At 38.5% G+C, this 21,749-nt stretch overlaps 1 protein-coding gene across 1 annotated transcript in view; it reads right to left on the bottom strand.

Annotated features, from left to right (window-relative positions):
• Positions 1-21,749, bottom strand: part of Map3k15 (mitogen-activated protein kinase kinase kinase 15) — a 144,489-nt gene that overhangs the window by 14,074 nt on the left and 108,666 nt on the right. The window contains exons 12-18 of the mRNA XM_087193665.1: positions 18,736-18,785; positions 16,408-16,503; positions 13,638-13,725; positions 11,828-11,961; positions 8,798-8,925; positions 6,892-7,022; positions 6,543-6,648 (exon numbers count right to left, since the gene is read on the bottom strand). Of these exons, the coding sequence (XP_087049791.1) occupies positions 6,543-6,648; positions 6,892-7,022; positions 8,798-8,925; positions 11,828-11,961; positions 13,638-13,725; positions 16,408-16,503; positions 18,736-18,785 (733 nt within the window). The remainder of the gene's footprint in view (positions 1-6,542; positions 6,649-6,891; positions 7,023-8,797; positions 8,926-11,827; positions 11,962-13,637; positions 13,726-16,407; positions 16,504-18,735; positions 18,786-21,749) is intronic.

The following is a 21,749-nucleotide window of genomic DNA, read 5'->3' as shown; positions in this document are numbered from 1 at the left end:
ACCAGAGGTTGCCACAGGGGAGATGGTGATCAGATATGGTAGCAGGCAAGCAAAGGGATTATTGATGGGAAAGACACAGGGCAGGAGCAAAATCTTTAGTTTTGCTTGAAACTAAGCATGAGGAATGGGGAAATTTGGATGTGACATCAGCAGATTCTGTGGTCTGGCTAAGAGGTTTAGAATAAGACAGCAAACCAGAAATAACCTTAGTTAAGGTGTGAATAGAAACCTGGTGTCCAGAGAAATGAAAAGGCCTCTCTCTAGATCACACAACATCAGGTTTCCTGAGTTTTAATCAATGAAAACAAAGGACTCATCAGTATAAAAAAATTGGAGATGGGCCGGGGATTTAGTTCAGTGGTTCCGCCACCTGCCTCGCAAGTGCAAGGACCTGAGTTTGATCCCCGGTACCAAAAAATAAAATAAAAAATAAAAAAATTTGGAGAAGATATCAGCAATCCTCTTGAAGAACCAACGTCTTACTAGCACTTTTCCTTCCTATGAACATTTTAAAGGCACTAGGAGAGCTGTGACCAAGAGAATATTCCACAATGATGGAAATGTTCTATTCTGTGCAGTCTAATGTGGCCATTAGCCACATGTGTGTATTGGGCTGCTGAAATGTGACTAGTGAGACAGAAATGAATTTTAAATTAATTTTATTCAATTTCAAGTTAAATATAAATCAGGCTGTATTAATGAGCCCAACAGATCAGTGGGTCACAGACAATGCCTTTGGTCTCCGGAGCTGAAAAGCTGGTGGGGAAGTGTTCAGTTAATTGCAGAGTTGGGCAAGATGGAGGTACATCACGCTTGAGAGGAAACTCCAGAGCCCTGAAAGGGAACTTTTGGTAATACAGTATCTCCTACAGGCTGTTGTTCTGTGAATAACAGAAAGAGATGTGTTGGCAGGGAATGTATCTTCTAATGAATTCATAATTCATTAATTATGGAAAGATTTGACAATTATTTATTAAACTCTCAGCTCTGCTCTGAGATGCTGGGTCTGGGATTCTAGAAACCCCATTTTGTTTTTGCCTATAGCTCCCTCTGAGGCTCTGCAACTAGGCAGCAGTAGAGAGATCCTGGAAAGCTGGAGGGGGGACCCAGAGTCCAGACCATATAACATTGCTTCCACTATTCCATTCATTATATGTGAGTCACTAAGTCCTGTCCATATACAACAAGTGGTGGTTAAGCAAGGGTGAAATATCAGGAGGTGGGGCTCACTGGCGACAACCCTGAAAGCTGACCCCCACATCTGACTTCTGGTTGGCATTTGATGGCTTACAAAGTGTTTCCATGTAGTATTGTCCATCATCTGTCTCTCATAGCTCTGTAAGGCTGGGCAGAAGAGACCTGTGATAGTTAATTATGCTATCAACTTGAATAAGAAATGCCCAGCTGATTGGTTTAACACAGTTCTGAGTGTGTCTAGATGATGGAATTAATGAAGAGGGAAGACCAACCCTGGGTGTGGATGGCATCAACCAATAGGCTTGTAGCCTGGATGGGATAAAAAGGGAAAGAAGAAGGAAGTCTAGCTTGTACTTCTTCAAAGGAACTCCAGTCTTTGCCATCAAATTTGGATATCTGTCTCCAGGCTTCCACCAGACTCCTCAGCCTTCCAGCACATACCCTTCGGCCTCTCGATATAGCCTTGCACAGGACTCTGCAGTGAGCTCCAGACCTTTGACTTTTGACTGAATCCTCTGGCTCTCTAACAGAGTCCTTTTGCATTCTACTATACCTGACTCAAGAGGCAGCTACTGTAAGACTGACTACCTTATACTGTATCTATATATAAAATTTATATATATAAAATTTTTATATATAATCTGTCCCTCTAGTGGACCCTGATACAAGACCCTATCCACTGTTAATCCCATTTTACACATGAAGACAAAACTGAGGTCCAGAGAGGGGTACTGCTGAAGCACACCTTCTTAAATAAGAGCAGCTAATGCAAGGGTTTCCAAAGCCATATTGTAGCTTTTTTCCCCCATGTAACTGGAAGGTACAGAGCAATGGTGGAGACCTGAGTGCTCCATTTGATTCACTACTGTATTCACAGAGTAACCATCCAACAGAGAGAGACACATGGAACAACATAAGTACTTTGAATAATTGAGGGAACATCCTCAGGCAGTATGCATGTTGGGGGTGCATATCAAGCTATGCCAAAGGCTAGATTCTGGGGAGCAAAGCAAGCAAAGATGGCACTGCGGGGCATCTGAATCCTGCACAAATCCTGAGCAATTGGCTTGTCTTACATCTGGCTCTCTTAGGGGCCTTATCTCTCTAACTATACTTGCTCCAAGGGGTGCCCCATCCCCCCTGGTCCTTGGCTTAGCAGCCATGGTTTTCAGGCACCTACACTAGGGCACTGGTAGAATTTAGAACAAAGTGTCCAGACCCAACCCCCTTGGGACATAAAATCTATTGGTAGCTCCTTGACCATTGTCCAAGCAGGATTTCCGAATTACCAACAAAGAAAACATATGGAATAAAGTGAAATTTTTTGACTGAGATTCAAAGATACAGTCCAGATCTCAAGGCAAGAGGTACAATGGGGACCACCAGATATCCCTTTTCTAAAGGAGTCTCAGACCCCTGGGTTTAAAAGGCTTGAGTCCTCATCCAGGGGCCTCACATCTAGATCAAGGAATTCAAAGGGTTGAAAGAGGACAGATTGGGGGGGGTATTTAAATCAGCCTCTTTCAAGAGCTATGCTGGGTAGTCTACCCTCTGTCCAGTTAAGACTTGGAGCAGGGCTGTCCCCAGAAGGACATGAGTCCGTGGTGGTTCAAGCTGATCAATGTTGACTCAGGATAGTGGTACTTGACAGGCCATACACGTTAACATCTGCTATAGGCCCCCAGACATATTATTAGAGCCCAAACTTTAATGTTAATGAACAGAAAAGAGAAGTGACGTGCAGCCTCCCATGGGAGTGGGAGTTACCCTAATGGCCATACTGAAAAGATGGGACTAGTCAGGGGGCAACACTTCTTCCCAACCCAAACCTTTCAAACTACTCAGACCTTGATATGTACATATCCCCTGTAGGTAAATTACAGAGAGAACTGGATCCTCAGAGAGCAAAAGTCAGAGCAGCAGACAAGGGACTGTTAGGTCTGGGGATAATGCCATTACCCTCTTGATAGTGAGTTGAAGGTACACAAAGCCCAGGAATCAGAGGTGAGACCTGTATTAAACATATTGGTTTGGGTTTTTTTTAGAGGAACCCTGCTCAAAGGCAGTCTCTTCCAAAGCCTGAATCCCTCCATAGAAAGAGAAATGGGTAGAACATGAAAGGTAAGTGGCAACTGAAGGCAGGGTGGGTAATCAGTCAAAGGACAGGCCCCTGCTCATGACACAGTGGTCACATTCAGAGTGATTGAGCAAGATAAATTAACAGAAAACATCAGCCAGGCCAGATCACAAAAAGGTAGCTTACAAAAGGGCTAATCATGTGACTTGCCAGGCCCCTTTTCCCTGCCTTTCTGCAGTTGGTGAGTAGGGAAAGAGGTGAGGGAGAAGCTGGCACCTGGATACCTGAGTAGAGGTCACTGCAAATGCAGGGAGAGGGAAAAGGAGTTGGCCCTGTGAATGAAGACGAGAATATTGATCAGTATATAGCTCACACTCTTTTCATTATCAATTTCACCCTGTTTGCGCCTTCAAGTGCCATTTCAACTCTCTTTGTCATCTAAGAGTGGCTAAAAAAAAATCATGAGAAAGGCTCACTGCTCTAGGCAGGATGTAAAGAAACAGTGGGAGACAAAAATATGATGACACCCTTTCATTCCTACAGGTTCAATGTTAGTTACACATGGAAAATCAATTCTCTCAAAGGCTCATTACAGCTTTAATAGCCTGTAACATCTAAGTGCAAATTAATATGTATTTTATTTAATTAATAAATACTTATACTTCAGTTTCACTTGCTGTGAGCCAGGTACCAGTCAAAGCACTTTATCAATACTAATCCATTTAATCCTTAAAAACCCTATAAGGTAGATCCTGTGAGAATTTCCATTTTACTTATGAGGAACAAGGGTAATATGTCTAAGGTCACACAGCTAGAAAGTGGTTGAGCCAGGATTTGAACCTGCTCATCCTTGAACCAAGGATGTTTTTAGCCATAATACGTCCACACAAAAGCTGGTCTGTGCATGACCACAGTAGCATTATTCACAACATACAAAATGTGGAAACCACCCAAATAATCACTAACTGGCAAATGTAGTCTATCCACACCATGGAATAGTATTCAGCCAAAGAAGAAGAAAGGCCCAATACATGCCATAGCATGGATGAGCCTTGAAAACATTTCACTGTGAGAAAGCAGCTGGATGCAAAAACCACATGTTGCATTATTTCATGTGTATGAAACATCCAGAACATGCAAATCTACACACACAGAAAATAGATTGTTGCCTTGGGCTGGTATTGGAACTGGAATTGACTGCAAAGGGGCCTAATGGGGGAGGGGGCAACAGTTTTTTCCAACCCACAGTCTTTTGGGGCATCTTTTTGGGGTGATAGAAATATTCAAAAACTGGATTGTGGCAATAGTTGCATGATGCAATAAATTTACCAGAAATCATTGAATTGTGCATTTAAAAAGGGTCCTTTCAAAAACAAGGGTGCTTTCATGATATGTAAGTTATACCTCAATAAAGCTGTTAAAACCACTACAAGAACAAGAGGGCTAGGGAAGTAGCTCAGTGGTAGAACACTTGCCTAGTATGTGTGAGGCCCTGGATTCAATCTCCCACACTGGAAAGAAAAAAAAAAGCTGTTCTAGAAAAGCCCTAGGAACATAGGATGGAAGAGATCCAGGCCAAGAAGTTGCCCAAAGCCTTGGCAGGACAGACAGCCTCAAAGCATTTACAGGGAAAAGCTACACCATATCCACCCAACCCAGAGTTCTGCACCAACCATCTGAGATTTCTTTATAGAACTGCTCTGTTTTGCAAAGAGTAATTAGATGCAAGGGAATTTCCTAACCCAAGCAAGACCCCTTCTTTATTATTCCCCAAATACCACTGTATATTTTGCAATGCAAAATTCATGCCTCCTCAAGCCAATTACTTGGGAAATGTGATATACAATAATGAATTATGAATGTGTTTTTGTTGTGATTTTTTTTCCTTGGGGATACTAATTATAAGATAAGTTGTTGGGGGATTTTATGTTTTTTTGAAATAACACCTTGTCATATCAGAACCCCTCTTGCTGCATATTGCTAAGTTAATTGGTGGCTTCCAAAGAGGAAGAGGGTATAAATTGTCTTTAATTATGGTAGTAAAATGCTAAGAGAGGGGAAAATGCCCAGGACTATATACATATATATTCATATGTAAATATGATGTATGCATATGTATATTTACACCAGAAATAATAAATGAAAATTAAACATGCTCTTTCTGTGAGAAATTCTGATAGTGCCCTGGTATGGTATTTTCCTATTCTGAGATGCACATACATCCCCTTGTGTCACAACTAAAAAGTCACTTTTGATGTATTAAAATTCCCTTTTGATGGAAGTACAGCTCCACTGTGGGTATCCAGCAGCTGACACACAACTATCTTGTTGAAGAAAAGCCCTTCAAAGCTGAGACATTATTCAATAAAAATAAGGTCCAAGCTGTCCATTACATAGCTTTGGCTACTACAGGGATAGAGATCAGTCATCTGCCTTTTATATTTTATTTCAGAGCTGTAAGATTATGAGGGCTGTTTTATAATTGTATCAAGCAAGTATCTTTATGTTACTCCTCAGGGAATCATAAACTTTTACTTATTAAAAATCAGTACTTCTTTCCAAGGATCAAAGTTTGGCTATCCTTGCTTTTAAGCAGGAATTTCAAAAGCCAGAGGTAGCTTCTGAGTGGTATTTTACCTATTGGTCAGGTAAATGTACAATTGGTTGGTAATTTTATGTCATCTTTTGAGTCTACTCTCTTTCAACATTTAAACTGTTCCATCACTGACACATGGAAAAGAAAATGCAATTCCTCAAATCCACTTAAAATGCCATATTCCTCCAGAGAAATTAGCCTCCCTGGGAAACATAATCATATCAAAACATGAGGTGTCAGAATTCACTAAGGTAACAGGCTATTTTTATGAGAGACCCCAATAAAAATGTCCTAATCATAGTCTGAGGGATACTGTTATTCAGAATTATTTACGAGTTTGGGTAGTGTACTACCAACTTTAAAGACTATGTCATTTTGCTGACTAGATGAGAACCCCTCAGGAAAGTTCAGCAGAGCCCTATACCTATCCAACTTCTGAGAGGCAAAGAAGAATGTGTAGAGCAATCTTCCTGTCACAAGTAGCAAGCTAAGTGTATCACTTTGATAGTATGTACTAAAACAATTTGAGGTCAGGAAAATACATTATCCATATGAAGTATCAACTGTCAATTTGTGCTGGGAAGGTGCCCAGTAAGTAACTCACATGACCACAGCTTTTGTTGATAGTTTAACTCCAAGATGGCTGCCGTGCTAAGCTCTGAAAAGGCTTACCTGTAAAGGTCTCTGTGCATGGGTTCACTCCTGCGAGATGTTTGGAGGTTCCAAAATCGGAGATTTTTACCACTCCACTGTAGGTGTTTACCAGAACATTATCACCCTTTAGAAAAAGAACAGCATTGAGTGCTTAAAGACAGATTTAAACAAATGGACATGACACAGTTTGGGACCATCAGAAAGTGTCAGGAAGACACTCTATTTTGCAGGAATACTATATTTTGCACTTGGAGTGCAGTCCTGCCACATCAGCCCCCTCTATAACCAAGTCTCTCAGCATACATTACACAGATAGCTTTTATGACCAAATGGGAGCTAAACGCCATGGGTCTAGACAAGCCAGAACCTTTATGTCTCTGTGCACTATCTGGTTTTCATGGAGATACTTCAGGCCTTCAAGGATCTGCTTAGTGTAAAACTTGATAGTAGGCTCCTTCATTGGCCCCCATTTGGATTGCAAGAGAGCAGAAAGACTTCCTAGAAACATGAACACAGCAAAACACAAATCAAGTTCACAAAAACTGAACTGTAAGAGCTCAGGGAAATCAAATGGGAGTAGTGTTTAAGCTGACATAAGCACTTATACCAACATCATCATCATATCTGGCTCAATGTAATACAATTCCTCCCTCTCTACAGACCCAGCCAAGAACAGACTGGAAGTGAGTCAGCATCACATTAAAGGCAGAGGATAAAGAAGACCCCCTTGTGATCCCTGAAATTCAGTGGGGTCAACTTTGGGTTTAGCTCTGTTTAGCTCCACAAAATCAGGAGAAATGCTGCTCTCTGAACTCAGAGGTATGACCTGATATCATACATTACTTGGGTCACATGACACTTGCTATATAACCAACTTGGCCATTCTACTTAGAGCAAAGCCATATTTCATATCTCATCCTATAATCAGAGGTGAATAAGTCTAGAGTGAGGGGCCCTTGGGAGTGATAGAGACTATAATTATCTGTCCTCATTGTAAGAAAGCCCCAACGGCAAGCTACAGGGTGGGACCATCTTAATTAGCAAGCCCTTCCCCCATTACTTCATTAAACACTGAGCTTTTGGGCCAAAAGAAAACCTCCCTCTGGATGTTCTGACCACCTGTCCCAGAGGTGGTGTGAAAGCAGGTGAGCCTTCCTGATGGCAAGAATGGGCCCTCTGGGCATCAGCTGCTCTGAGCCGCACCACTCTACAGTGCTCTGGGACCTTGCCATACTTCAGTTTCCCCATCTGTGAGAGGGCATGGACACATCCATCTCTAATCTTACTGTCACCCTTCAGCCTAACACCTGGAACAGTGGCAAATGTGAACAGCAATAGACACATTTTTGGCTACACTATGAGCTACCTAAGGAAAGAGAGACTATTTGTCCTTAATGTAACCTTCAAAACCTAGCCCACTGCCTAGCTCTTAATATATAAAGTTATACTCTTAAAATATTAGTCTCTTAATAATTGTTGGTTGAATGAATACAGAGTTCTAACTGGAGGTTTTACATCTGTATTCAAATAATTATAATTATTATTTAATGAAAACATTTTATGAATTTTATTATTATTTAATGAGCAGCTATTTCTTGGGCTTTTGCTTGCTTCCAGGCACTGTTTGAAAAACTGTATATGCATTATCTTATTTAACTCACACAATGACCCATTGAAATAGGATTATTCCAATAATTATCACCCCAATTATTATAGCAACTATTATTACTCCAATTTTACAATTTATTTATTCCAACAGAAAACTGAGGGCACAGAGAAAATAAGTTTCCTGAGGTCACACAGCTTATTCATGGCTAGACTGATTAAAACTAGACAGCTCCACATCCAAGAAAGTATTTCTTATCTCCTATATTCTATTGCCTACATTTAGGGATTTTGTAGGGAAAGCCCTGGTGTTTGATTTCATTCTCAGCATGTTATTTTGTAATGTCATTTTGACAATTTGTGTCCCCTGTTCTCCAAATCACCTTTAAATTTTTAGACTCTGAATAGACAGAAGACTCTTTCTCTCTTTGTCCCCAGTGCAGCACTCAGTAGATACTCAATGAATATTCGTAGGTTGAATAAACAAAGTAGAAGGAGACTGTTTAAGTGACATTTCAAAAGTTTATGTAGAATTCTTCTGAGAAACCAATCTTTTCCAACCTTTAAAAGATCTGTCACTTTTAAATGGCAGAACAATTAGTGATGCCCATCTTGTATTTTCATTAGTGATTTTCAAAATATGACACCAGAAAACAATGACCACTCACCTCCAGGCACCTGCTCCATAAAGATCTTAATGTAACCACCCTCAGACACAGAGCCCAGGTACTGGATGATATTGGGGTGTTTGAGGTATTTGTGCAGGGCTATCTCCTCATGCAGAGGTTGAGAGCAACTATTATGAAAAAACAAAGCCAGTGTCACCTACCAAATCCCAAGGGCTCTAGACCCCATAGCACCTCACCAATATCTTCCCTACTGCTAGCCATCACTTCTTTCTGGAAACTCACTCTCCCTTGCCTTCCGTGAGACTACTCAGCTTCCCTTTTGTAAAACAGGGAATACAGGCTGAGCATCCCTAATCCAAAAGCCCAAAATCTGAAATGCCCCAAATCCCAAATTTAGCCAAGTATGGTGGCACATGCCTGTAATTCCAGCTACTTGGGAGGCCGAGGTAGGAAAATTACAAGTTCAAGCCAACCTGGGCAACTTGGTGAGACCCAGTCTCAAAAAATTAAAAAAGGGCTAACTCAGTGTAAAGGCTGAGTTCAATCCCCAGAACTACTAAATACATACATACATACATACATACATACTCCAAAAAATTTTTTTTCCTGGTATTGAGGATTGAACTGAAGGTATGGCACATGCTAGGCAAGTGCTCTACTATGGAGTTGTGACTCAAGCCTTTTACTTTTTTTTTTTGAGAGAGACAGTCTCACTAAGTTGCCCAAGCTGTCTTCAAACTTGTGATCCTCCTACCCAGCCTCCCAAGTAGCTGGGATTACAGGCATGTGCCACCATACCCAATTCAAAATCTGAAACTTTTAGAGTGCCAACATAACTGCACAAGTAGGAAATTACATATCTGACCTCATGTGATGTGTCCCAGTCAAAACACAGATGCACTATTATACAAAATTACCTTCAGACTACGTCTCTAAGGTGTCTACAAAAAAATGAATTTTGTGTTTAGATTTGAATCCCATTTCCAATAAGCCTCATTATATATATGCAAATGTTTCAAACGCTGTAAAAAATCTCAAATCTGAAACACATTTGGTCTCAAGCATTTTGGATAAGGAATATTCAAGCTGTAAAAATACTAGCCACATGGGCCGGGGATTTAGCTCAGTGGTTTCACCACCTGCTGCGCAAGTGCAAGGACCCCAGTTCGATCCCCAATACCAAAAAAAAAAAAAAGAAAAAAAACTAGCCACATAGGGCTTCTGGGGGCCAAAGTGCATCAAGGTGCTCTGGCACCCAGTGGAGGGCCTGGTTTTTGGTAACTACTCAACTGCTATTCTTACTATCACTACTGGTAGAGCCTGAACTCTCCAACCATTGTTTACCTCTCAACAATCCAGCTCCTCTGCTTCCCATACAGGGTAGTGTTCTAGAAGATTCCATCCTCAGCTGCCTTCCAGTCTTTATAGATTCAACATAGACCACTATAGCAGCTACCTAATGTGACATCTAACCTGTCTCTGGACTTTTTAGTTCATCACTCTTCACCCCTGGGATTATCTCTTCTTGAAACACACACATCATATAACATTTCCCTCCATAAATTCCACATAAAGACCATATTGTTTCATGTGGCACACAAAGACCTTCAAAATCAGGCCAGAGGATGCTTTATTTTTTGCCTCAAGGGCCCTCCATTGCTCCACAGCCTACATCCAGGACTTTATCCAAAAATTTGCTCTCTGAACATGCTTTGTGTTTTAACAGTTTTACTCTCCCCTATAGTAGGCCTCCCTTCCCTTTCTGCCAAGCAAACTCCTGCTCATCCCTCAAAGACCAGCTCAAAAATGATTTGTTTTTTCAAACTTGTCCCAACCCACACAGGAAAATTCAGCCCACCTCTGTGTTCTAAAAACGCTGTGTACCCTTCTATTATGGCACTTGTCACTGACTCACAGGCATCTGTATTGCTCACCAAACTGGTAATACCCTGGGATCAGGACAATATCCTAATAACTTTTTAGCCCTCACAGCCAGCTCAGAACCTGGCATAGAAAAGGTGCTCAATCATTATAAGTTTAGGCAGTAAATGTAACGCAGAGAGTTGTAGAGAGTCTCCAAGGCCCCTTTCTGGCTCTAAAATTCCAGGAACTGCTATGGGCAATGAGGAGCTGCAACCACCAGTGCTACCAAATGAAGGAGATGGCACATGCTAGAACTTTCCCCAAATCGATACAACTGTAGCACCTTGTATATTATGAGAATGAGAGACAGAATACCAGATCCTGTTTTTGTTTCTACACATCCTTGGAGGAGTCATTTAGTCTTCTGCAGCCTTGGTTTTCATACTGGTAAAATGAAGAAACTGCACTATTTCATTTCAGATCTTGTCTTATAATTCACATAATCACAACATGCTCTCTCACTGAAAATCAACAATTGAATGACTTAACAAAGAATCTTAGTACAAATCACTGTGATGTGCAAACCACCACTAATCAATCAGTGATCACCTTAACAGAGGAATGTAGGACCATAGCCATGGGTGAAGTTGGACTACAGAGTATTTTTTAAAACTCTGTTTTGGAAAATCGAATGTTTTATACTGCATTTAATTATTTTCTGTAATGATATAGCCAAACAAATCAAAATCATTTTCAATTGTTACAATGGGAATTTAAAAATATGCAGTACAGAGTGGGGATATAGCTCAGTGGTAGTAGAGCCTCGCATGCTCAGGGCCCTGGGACTGATCCCAGTATCAAAAACAAAACAAAAAACAAAAAGGGAAAAAGTATTCAGTCACATTTAAAAATATTTGGAAACAACTACATAGAATGTAAAACTCTAGAAATAGCTGAAGGGTGAAAATACAGTTTTCTTTTAAAATACAACCTCTGCCATCCAAAACCTCCAAATGAAATTGTTCCATTTTCTTCATCTAATTCTAACACCCAGAGAGCAAAAGCAGGTCACCCTTATTAACATGAGAATTACAAGTTTTGTGACAACCTAATGCTTTCATTCTTAAATCCTCTGCACCATTAGTAGTGGGCCTGGGATTTGGGGTGCTGGATGTTAAGTGCAGAATGTAGAAGGCCCCAACTCGCCTGCAGTCTCTCTCTGGAATTTCTTTGATTGCTATTTGCACTTGATTCCTCAGATCTTGGCCAGAGTACACAATTCCATAGGTGCCTTTTCCCAAGATAATTCTCTCCCCATTCGCATCACGGTCATACTCATACTAAAGCAGGAAAAACAATGAGACAAAAAAAAAAGTTCATATGACTTAGAGTGAGGAAATCCTCCAAAGGTCCAAAAGTTGTCTAGCAATTTTTAGAAAATTGATAACCATTGAGTACTGAGCAAGTCACGGTTCTTAGGTTATATACTTTTCGCTCAATAATCACTCTCAGTGGTTCATGTATTTATAACATTACCTTATAAAATGGAATCCAACAGAATTAAAAATATGGCTCATATATAACTTACCTGGCTCACCTTTTAGAGATTTCTTGCCATTTTAATGCTGTAAGTTAAAAACTCTTCTAAGCATGTTCAATACTCCAAATAGTATCCCTATCAACTTTTCAGGAAACAAACCTCTTTAATATCCCAGGAAAGAACATCAATAAAGTAGTCTTAATTCAGAGTATATATGCTGGGTTTCCCTTCCTCTTTCAGTAACATAGATCTAGCACATACTACAGAAATTCAATTTACAATTAGTATGGCTATATTTTTCCCTCAGTCTTATCATCAAAAGCTGTCACACACAGCTGCATGTGAGTTGATTCTTCTCAATGATTAATAAAAGTGACCACAGGCTAAACAACACTTATTTAAAGCAGAGAGGAAGCGATACATATTTCTATTGTTTTGCATGTTTCACTGTGTCTACTTACTGAAAAGCAGTTTTTGTTTTGAGACAGGGTCTTGCTATGCAGTTCAGGCTCGCCTCGATCTCACTATGTAGCCCAGGCTGGCCTCCAACTTGTGGCAATCCTCCTACCTCAGCCTACTGAGTGCTGGGATGACAGGTATGCGCCACCATGCCCAGCTTAACTGCAGTTTATAGACAGAACAGTTCTTACTTCTAGGGATGCTCATGACAATTAAGACAACTAAAGGGTCTCCACCATTGTCAGATTTAACTAGAAATTGGCATGTTCCCAAAACATTTTTATCTCACACCTTTCTCTGCCCCTCCCCAACATATGTTGTCTTTAAGGTCCATCACTCAGTTCATTTTGAGTCTACACTAATAATTCTAGTACTTGACTCAATCATTAACATGAAGTCCCTTGATAATTTCTGAAAGAAACTTCAAGGAATTCATTTCACTCTAACTTGGAAGTATAAAATCTCATTAAATTGTAATCACTGGGAGAAACTGACTAATGGCGAATCAGTAATTGTACAAGACTTAAACATATGTAAAGGGGTATAATACCGGTGTACTACAACTTTCCTGTCCAAAGGAGCTTATGATAATTCTACTTTCTTAAAAAGTATTAAAAAACTCTTATATTTAATATACTATATCACAAAGATATAACTAAAGTCATTTCAAATGAAAAAGACTGCTTCTAGCTGGCTATTTCTTTTGTAGTCTCAAAAATACTATTAATTAGCTTAATAAAAACTTTTTCATAGACTGTACATGAAAGAAAATTTGAGTCTAGTCCATGGCCAGATTTTTCTTAAACATTCTGACTAAAGGGATTCCAAGCAATGAGCTTTCCCTATAGCAATATATTAACCTCTGACAGCCATGGATGGTGATAGCTGGCTAGTTCAGAAAATAGTATTTTTAAATATGCTCAATAAAAATTTTTTACATGAAAATTGTGATATTTACTTTAAGCATCAAAGATAGAATAGGAACTTTTTCCAAATTCTAGGCCTTCTGTGACTTACTTCTAATATGTCTCCATCAGTCTCTCTGTCCAGCTCCACTGTAGGGCCCACTGCATTGGTTAGCATCTCTTTGACAAAATAGCAAAACCTAGAACAGTAAATGTCACAGAGACGTTGCCCATTAGGATCACTCTGGTTCTTTACCTTTAACTTGGCCTTAGTACATTAAACCACTGATGTCAAACCTTTTAGAGCTTTCAATGATACAAACAGCCCTCTGCAACCTGTGTGCCATAGGCTGGCCACCACTGCATTAAACTGTATTGAAACATAAGCCAATCTTTTACAAGCTATGGAACAATCAATTCACTCCTTGATTTGACATGGTTCTTTAGTGTTTATCTAATCTAGACCCAAAACCCACATGGTATTTGAATCTTCTCTATACAGTATCTCCACCAACTATGCACAATGATAATGCTGAACACCTCCAGCAACAGAGAACCTGTTACTTCCCAAAGGCAGTTCATTCCTTGAAAAACTCAATGAAAAATGTTTCCCTTTTATTGACCTGAAAACTTCTTTTATGTGGGTTCTATTTACAGAATGCTTAGAGTCAACCCCTTTTGTGTTTATATACTATGTTTTCTTCACTCATCAACTGATAGACACTTAGGTTGTTTCCAAGTCTTGGTTATTGTGAATAGTGCTGCAATAAACATGGGAGTGCACATGTCTCAGACAGACAGATTCTAGTTGAGAGCAGAAAAGTGGTAACAAAGGCTGGGGAGAGTAGTAGAAACAAAGGGATGGGGAAAGCTGATCAATGAGGACTAAGTTATAGTTAGAAGTGGGAAAGAAGTCCTGGTGTTCCATTGCAGAATAGGGTGACTACAGATAAGAGTAATGTACCATATATATTTTTTGAAAAGCTAGAAGAGAGGATCTTAAATGTTTTTACCATAGAGAAATGATAATTGAGGAGATAAGACATATTTAGTCTGATTTTCTCATTATACAATGCATATATGCATCAAACATCACAGGGCACTCCATAAATTTATTTATTTATGTATCAGTTAAAATTAAATAAAAATAAATTTTAGAAGAATTAATTCTTTTTCTATATTAACAGCACCCATTAGCAATGTACATACTTTTTCATGTCCCTCTAAGTCTTTCCTTTTTGTTTCTTCACTGTTTCCCTCAGGACTTGAGTCACTCCACTAACAGGTCATTCTTCAAATGTGTCCCTATGTTATTCTTCAGGTCTGTCCCTGATACTAGCATTCTAGGAGTGGTCTAATCAGCGCTAAGAACAGCAGGACCATCCCCTCTTAAGTTGCAGACAGTTATCAGAAAGTATATAGTCTTGTATAAAGGGAGGGAATGCATAAGATTGCTACATTATTCCATTGACACAGATTAAGCCTAATACTAACCATTATCCATAAATCTTTTCTTACATATACTGTTGCGCTACATGGACTTTTGCACTTGTTTACTTGCATATAAGTAATTGTGACCTAGCAAAACTTTTTCTTCAGTATTTTCTCTCAAGATGGCAGGGAAGAACATTCAAAATAATTTCCACAAAACATTAAAATAGTCTTTTTCCTAACTTTTCCCATTTTTTCTCCCAGTATTTGAACACTGGAAAACTCAATTAGGAGACATGATATACAATCTTCAGAATAGCTAAAATTTAAAAGATAATATTAATTGATGTTTAAGTATATGGAGCAACTAGAACTCTCAAACATTGCTGGTAGGGGTGTAAATTCATGAGAGTACTTTGGAAAACTGATAATATTGGTCAAAGCTAAATATAAGCCTGACTTATATAACCCAGTAATCCACTCCCAGATGTATACTCAACAGAAATCAATATTGCATATATGTTTACCAAAAGGCATCTGAAAAAATTGTCACATGCTTACATAATGAAAAAACCAAAATATTAAAAGGATGGACACACACATATCATGGCTGAAACACATAGCTACTATTTTAAGGAAAAGAAGGGAGAAGGAAAAGAGTAAAAATTATTTGAAGGTGAAAACCAAGCAAAACCAATCGTGGTAACAGGAATCAAAATAGTTATCGCTGGAGTGAGTTTAATGACTATAAAAGGGCACAAGGCATCTTCTAGGGATGATGATCTTGGAGATAAGTACCTGGGTGCAGGTATACATAAAGTTTTATCTGATCGTATCCCTAAGTGCATTTTATGCAATTTACTTGTATGTATATTACACCACAATTAAAAATTAAATCAGCAAAGCCAAGCACAGTGGCACACACCTGTAATCCCAGCACTCTGGGAGGCTGAGGCAGGAGGACTGATAGTCAAGCCCAGCCTGGGCAATTTGGGAAGATCCTGTCTCAGTCTAAAAAAGGGCTGGGGATGTAACTAAGCGGAAAAAGCCAGTCACAAAAGATAACATGTTTTATGACTCCTTGTATACAAATTGTCTAACAGGCATATTCAAAGAGGTAAAAAGAGAATGGTGGTTGCATAGAGCTTGGATTATAGGGGTGAGCTTGGGGGAAATGGGGAGTAACTGCTAATGGATACTGGTTTTCTTTGAAGAAGTAATGAAAATATTCTAAAATTAGAAAATTTTGCTGAAAATTCTGTAAATATACTGAAAAATTGAGTTGTGTTCTTTAAATGGTTGTGAGGTATGCGGATATCTCAAAGCTGTAAAAATAATTTTCTGTAAGTTAAAATTTTTAGAAAGCTAGTAAAGCAAATACTTTTCACAACAAAGGTCCTTCCAAAATGATTCACCATAGATTGCAATTACCTGAATCAGCCATAACTCACCTGCTACACTGGTTTTCTGTTGAAAAGCAGATTTGAAAGTCATCAGAATTATTATAGATATAAAGAAAACAACACCGTCCATCAAACTTGGAGAGGCTATAAATTTCAAAACATAAGATATTTATACATAAGATATGATACCAACTTTAAATTTTGGAGAAAATGTAGTAATAGATTTTCTTTCATTTTACACATTCCTGATTCATTAATCTTTTTACAAACACTCCCAAAATTTGGCCTTTAGTTCTCTATGAAATTTTAATACCAGGGACATTTATTTTGCTTATATTTGAGTTGGTATTTATCAACTGACTTTAATGAATATCAAGAACTTCCTCTATATTCACTGCTAAGCTAAACATAGGAGCAACAGAAAAGGGTATGAATATAGTCTCTGTCCTCTAGGAGTTTACAATCTCAGAAAAAGGCAAGTATTTCTGAAGTAATTTATTATGGTATCAAAGGCATTTGTAGACTTAGAAAACACCAGGACATGGTATTTGTGGTCACACAGAGTAAACAGAAATAAACACTGCATCTTAGCTCAAGACAGGCCTTTAAATTCAATCTGGTGCATCTCTATCCTACATCTGGACCTGACTCTACAGTACCTCAAATAAGCAGGATCAATTTGCCTAAACATCCAGTGAGAGAATGTCATCATACTCCACCTGCCGACAGATTTCACTATTAGAAAGTTCGTCACTCGTACTTAACTAAAGCCTCTACAATGGCTCTCATTCTGCCGGGTGGCATTACAAAGAATCAGGATACACTGATTCTCTTCTATGATGAGATCTCAAAACAAATGAAGCCACTTTAGCAGGCCTCTTCTAAGTCATCTCTTCCTGAGATCCAACATTTCCATTCTTTATGCTATGGACGACATGACAAAGTGTTGAAACTGCAATCATCCAGTGTGATTAAAAATAAGGTTAGGTTATCTAATAATCCAGTGTGATTAAAAATAATTAAAGCTAGGTTATACATGATTAAGTTCTAAAAACCAATCTATAAAGGGACTATCACAATTCATTAGACAGCAGTGGGAATACCCAAAGCATACCCTTCATGTTATATAGCATGAAGTTCTGAGTCACCCCAAGCCCTTGATTGAAATGGCAGCTAGAGGTGTCTCCATGAAGAGGTACAAACAGAAGGTCCTTGACTACATGTTCTTGCACAACTTCATCACCAGGTAATACAATTTTGAAAATATTCAATATTTTTTATCAAATTATATCTTCTGGGCAGTATTATCCAAATTTACTACTTTTATTATTTCCATTAAAGTAATGTCAACAATTCCTCCATTTTATTTTTTTCAATTTTTTTATTAGTATGTTTGCAGTACATAATGATCACATTCCTCATGGGGAGCTGTACTGTGTCAGGAAGTAACTGAGGATTCCTTCTGTGGCCTGAGGTAGTGTTAGAATCAGAGAAAGGACAGAAAGGCCTAGACCAAGCTCTTGATTTGATAAAAAACAGAAAAAACTGAGACCTAGAGATGCTGGGTGACTTCCCAAAGTCACACAGCATGCAGTTATTAGAAGTCACATCTACTTTAGAGCCACCACCCCTACCTTTGGACATGCTGACAGGGTGATGAGTACAGCTAACATGTAGCTGTACTTGGGGAAAGACACAGATGGTCACCATTCCTGATCCAAAACGCAAGAGCCATACTTCTTGGAATATATCACATCTTTCTCTCCCTAATATCAATACCCCTGGCTTCACTGCTTTTCCAGACAGACTCACCCAAGTGCCATTCACAAAAAACTCCTGGATTCAGCTCTTAGGGGCCCTAAGCACTTGAACATTTCTGGGCTAAGAAAGATACATTTTCCCTTTTTAAGGGTGTAACTTTACTTTCTTTTTAAATTTGAGACAAGAGACTTTCTGCTGCTGGACATGAGAAAAGTTACTCTGTTCTAACAAACCAAGAAGCTCTCACTGGCTGCACATTGTAATCCTCAGGCAGAGCAACAAAACAGAAAATAATCTATTTTGGGTTCCATTAAAAATAAGAATATCACATCTTATGAATAAATAAACAATAAAGCGTATAAAACATAGTCCTTAGCCGGGCATGGTGGTGCACACCTGTAATCCCAGCACTCCTGGGAGGCTGAGACAGGACCCTAGCCTACGCAACTTAGTGAGACTGTCTCAAAGTAAAAAAATTTTAAAAAGAGTTTAGGATATAGCTCATTGTGAAGGCCCTGGGTTCAATCCCAACTAAGACAAAACAACAATAACAATAGCAGGTTATCATTATTATTTGTATTAAAGAAATAGTTATATTTTCTCTTATGTTCTTACCTTATTCCCTTGATAGAAGAGGCTGTAAAATTCCATTCGTGGATTTGTGTCTGCGAGTATCAAAGACAGAAATCAGTAGCTTGATTTTTCCAAGGATAATTTTTTTAGATTCATTCTATGGTCAATCATTTCTGTTATTTTCAGTAGGGGTTAGGTGTTAGAGCAATATACTTGGCACAACTTGGAACACCAGAAACACTTTCTACTGTATAGAAAAATTCATTAATAATTCTAATCCAGCTTAGAGCAAATAATATATATTTGAAATAATAATTTGTGATAGAAAAAATAAGCACCCAATAAATACATACTAAGCAGTCCCTTACCTTTTGTCAACACAGTAGGAAACTCTAAGACAGGTTTGGAAATAGCCCACCTAAGCTGAGTAACTTGCAAAAATGTTTGGAGAAGCACAACTGTGATAGAACACTGAGCCATTCAGTGTTCATTAATCATCATTTCCTTTCCTCCCTGAGCACATGTCTAAATTACATTTCCCAGCCTCCCTTGCGGTTAAATGGAGCCATATGACAGAGTTCTGACCACTGGGACATGAGAAGTGGTGTGCACCACCTGCAGGCTTGGCCCATAAAAATCTCCACAGCACTCCCCTATCTTCCTTTTTCTCCAGCCACTATGAGATGGAGTGGGGCTTCCAGCCAACCAGGTTATAACATGAAGCATAGACAAACTTATCATATTAAGATGTTGAGATTTGGCAGCTTATTGTAGCAGCTGGCCCACCATGACTAATAGAAAAACTAATTGGGATTTCAATCTGTACCAATCAATACACTTAAAAAACGAAAATAACTCTGTCCCTCTCTCTATTGCCCTTCCTTAAACTCTGCATAAAGCTAAGCCTCAGAAGGATTGTCTAAAATCTAGTTTTAGAAAGGCTATAGGCTCCACCATAAATAGATCACAAATGTAGAAAATAACTTTAAATAGGAAGATTCATTTGATTGGCCTTACGCTGCTTGAAACTGGATATTGGGAGTATTTACTCCACAGAAATCAGCAAACACTGTAAACTAATCCACATGGAAATCAGCTTGCAGCCCCAGAGAGTGGGGTGTTCAACATTTATCATCATACTATTGTGTCCTTATTTCCAATGAGTTTCTAAATCCTTGGCTAATATACTAGAGATTTAATCTCATTTTACAATGATGTTGCTTGAAGTTGTATACATGTATGTGTGTATTCTCTTCCCACCATCCATACATAATCCGCCAGGAAAAATGCAACTTTATAGAAAAATGTCATCTCCCTCAAGGAAAATCTGCTTGCTTTTCACAATCCGCAGAATTTCAAAATTGTAAATGAAGGAAGATGTGAAGATTCCTCTCAAAGGAAAGGGCAACAACTATAAGCACTTATGCAAAACATTTTCTCAGTCAAGGAACACTAGCATTTGTGACTTAAGAGTTCTTTTTTCATTTATTACAGACTATATACAAATAAAGTAAAACATCTGCAACTAGTGAGATAGTGTATGTACCAACAGAAATTTCTATTAAGTCAGCAACCATTATAAGATTCAAAATGAGGCAGCTCAAACTGGTAGAATGTCATGAAATCAAACCATTTTGCTTTAAAAGTATGAAGAGTCATTTTTAAATAGCATTAGCTTTTTCTGCAACCACTTGTCAAAATATGAGGTGTTTTCCATCTATATCAATGAAACAGAGATTGCAGATCAAAATTTTGAAAATTTTCTTATATGACAGTGGCATCAATAACATAAAGTAAGCAAGATTGGTATCTGGCACAGGAATTTCTGCACAGAGAACAGGGTGCTCCATGGAGTTGGCATCTGGAGGCCTGCACTAAGGGAATAGGAACAAGATCTGCAGATGTCTTATTTCTTGACCTGTGCTGGCTACTGAAGTGAGTTCACCTTGTAAAACTCCATCAAACTGTACATTTATGACTTATGCAGTTTTCCATGTGTATATTACACAGATGGAAGATCCTTAACTGAAATGCCTGGGGCTAGAAATGTTTCAGATTTTGCAGTTTTTCGAGATTGTATAGTATTTGCACAGACTTTACTGGTTGAGCATACCTGATCTGAAAATCTGAAAAATGAAATGCTCCAAAATCCAGAACTTTCTGAACACTGCCATTGAAAAGGTTTTGGATTTTATAGCATTTCAGATTTTTGAGTTAGGGAAGCTCAATCTATACTGCAATAACAGGTTTGTTTAAAAAAAATAGTTAAAGCTCATTATTCTTAGATTCATCTGTATAAACACCATGTATGTACTTTATTAGAGCTTGAGTTTTTCTCTTTTAGACTAAAATATTTAATGTACACAGTTCAGGAAAAAAACACAAGCACATCATAGTAGTCCATCCACACTAATGGCTGTTGACTATTTCCAATGATGTTAAGATCACTCAAATGTTAAATATTGGACAGGGTTACTGGCCTTAATTTGAGATATCATGACTATATCTGATAAGGAGTCTCTAATACAAATTTAAGCCTCTGCTTGTTCTACAATGTTACATTTTATTTTTGAAGATATTGCTTATTTTTACCTGATTACAACATAACTGTTCACACTCTGCTTCCGGGAAGAAAAATTATCTTCCTTTGCCAAGTTAATGGCAGAAATTTTCCCATACTCCATGGAAACACACACATAGCAAATAAATCTATCTAACGTGCTTTTTCAAAGGTGCTATGTTTATTACTGCAAAATTTATGAAATAAAAAACTGATGAAGTACTTTAGATAAAGAAATGAAAATATCATTATCACCACAAAATAGCAGATCCAGCTGAGCATTTCTGTAATCTCTTTAATGGGCAATTACAACCTCTCATCTCCTGTATTGCTAGTACAAGTGTAAATTGGAATGGTATGAATTTGATAGTAACTTTTTTTAAAAGCAAAAATTTGACAGTAACTATTAGAAATTTAAACACAAGTCTAGCAAGCCCATTTCCAGGAAACTTTGCTCCTAAAATGCTTCTATGAACACAGGAGGATAGAACAACCA

The sequence above is a fragment of the Heterocephalus glaber genome, unplaced genomic scaffold (assembly GCF_053883595.1).
Source record: "Heterocephalus glaber isolate CG9 unplaced genomic scaffold, H.glaber_assembly_v1.0 deba00001594, whole genome shotgun sequence".
NCBI classification, from domain to species: Eukaryota; Metazoa; Chordata; class Mammalia; order Rodentia; family Bathyergidae; genus Heterocephalus; species Heterocephalus glaber.
The sequence above is the reverse complement of the archived record's forward strand: the minus strand, read 5'-3'. Positions and strand labels throughout refer to the sequence as shown.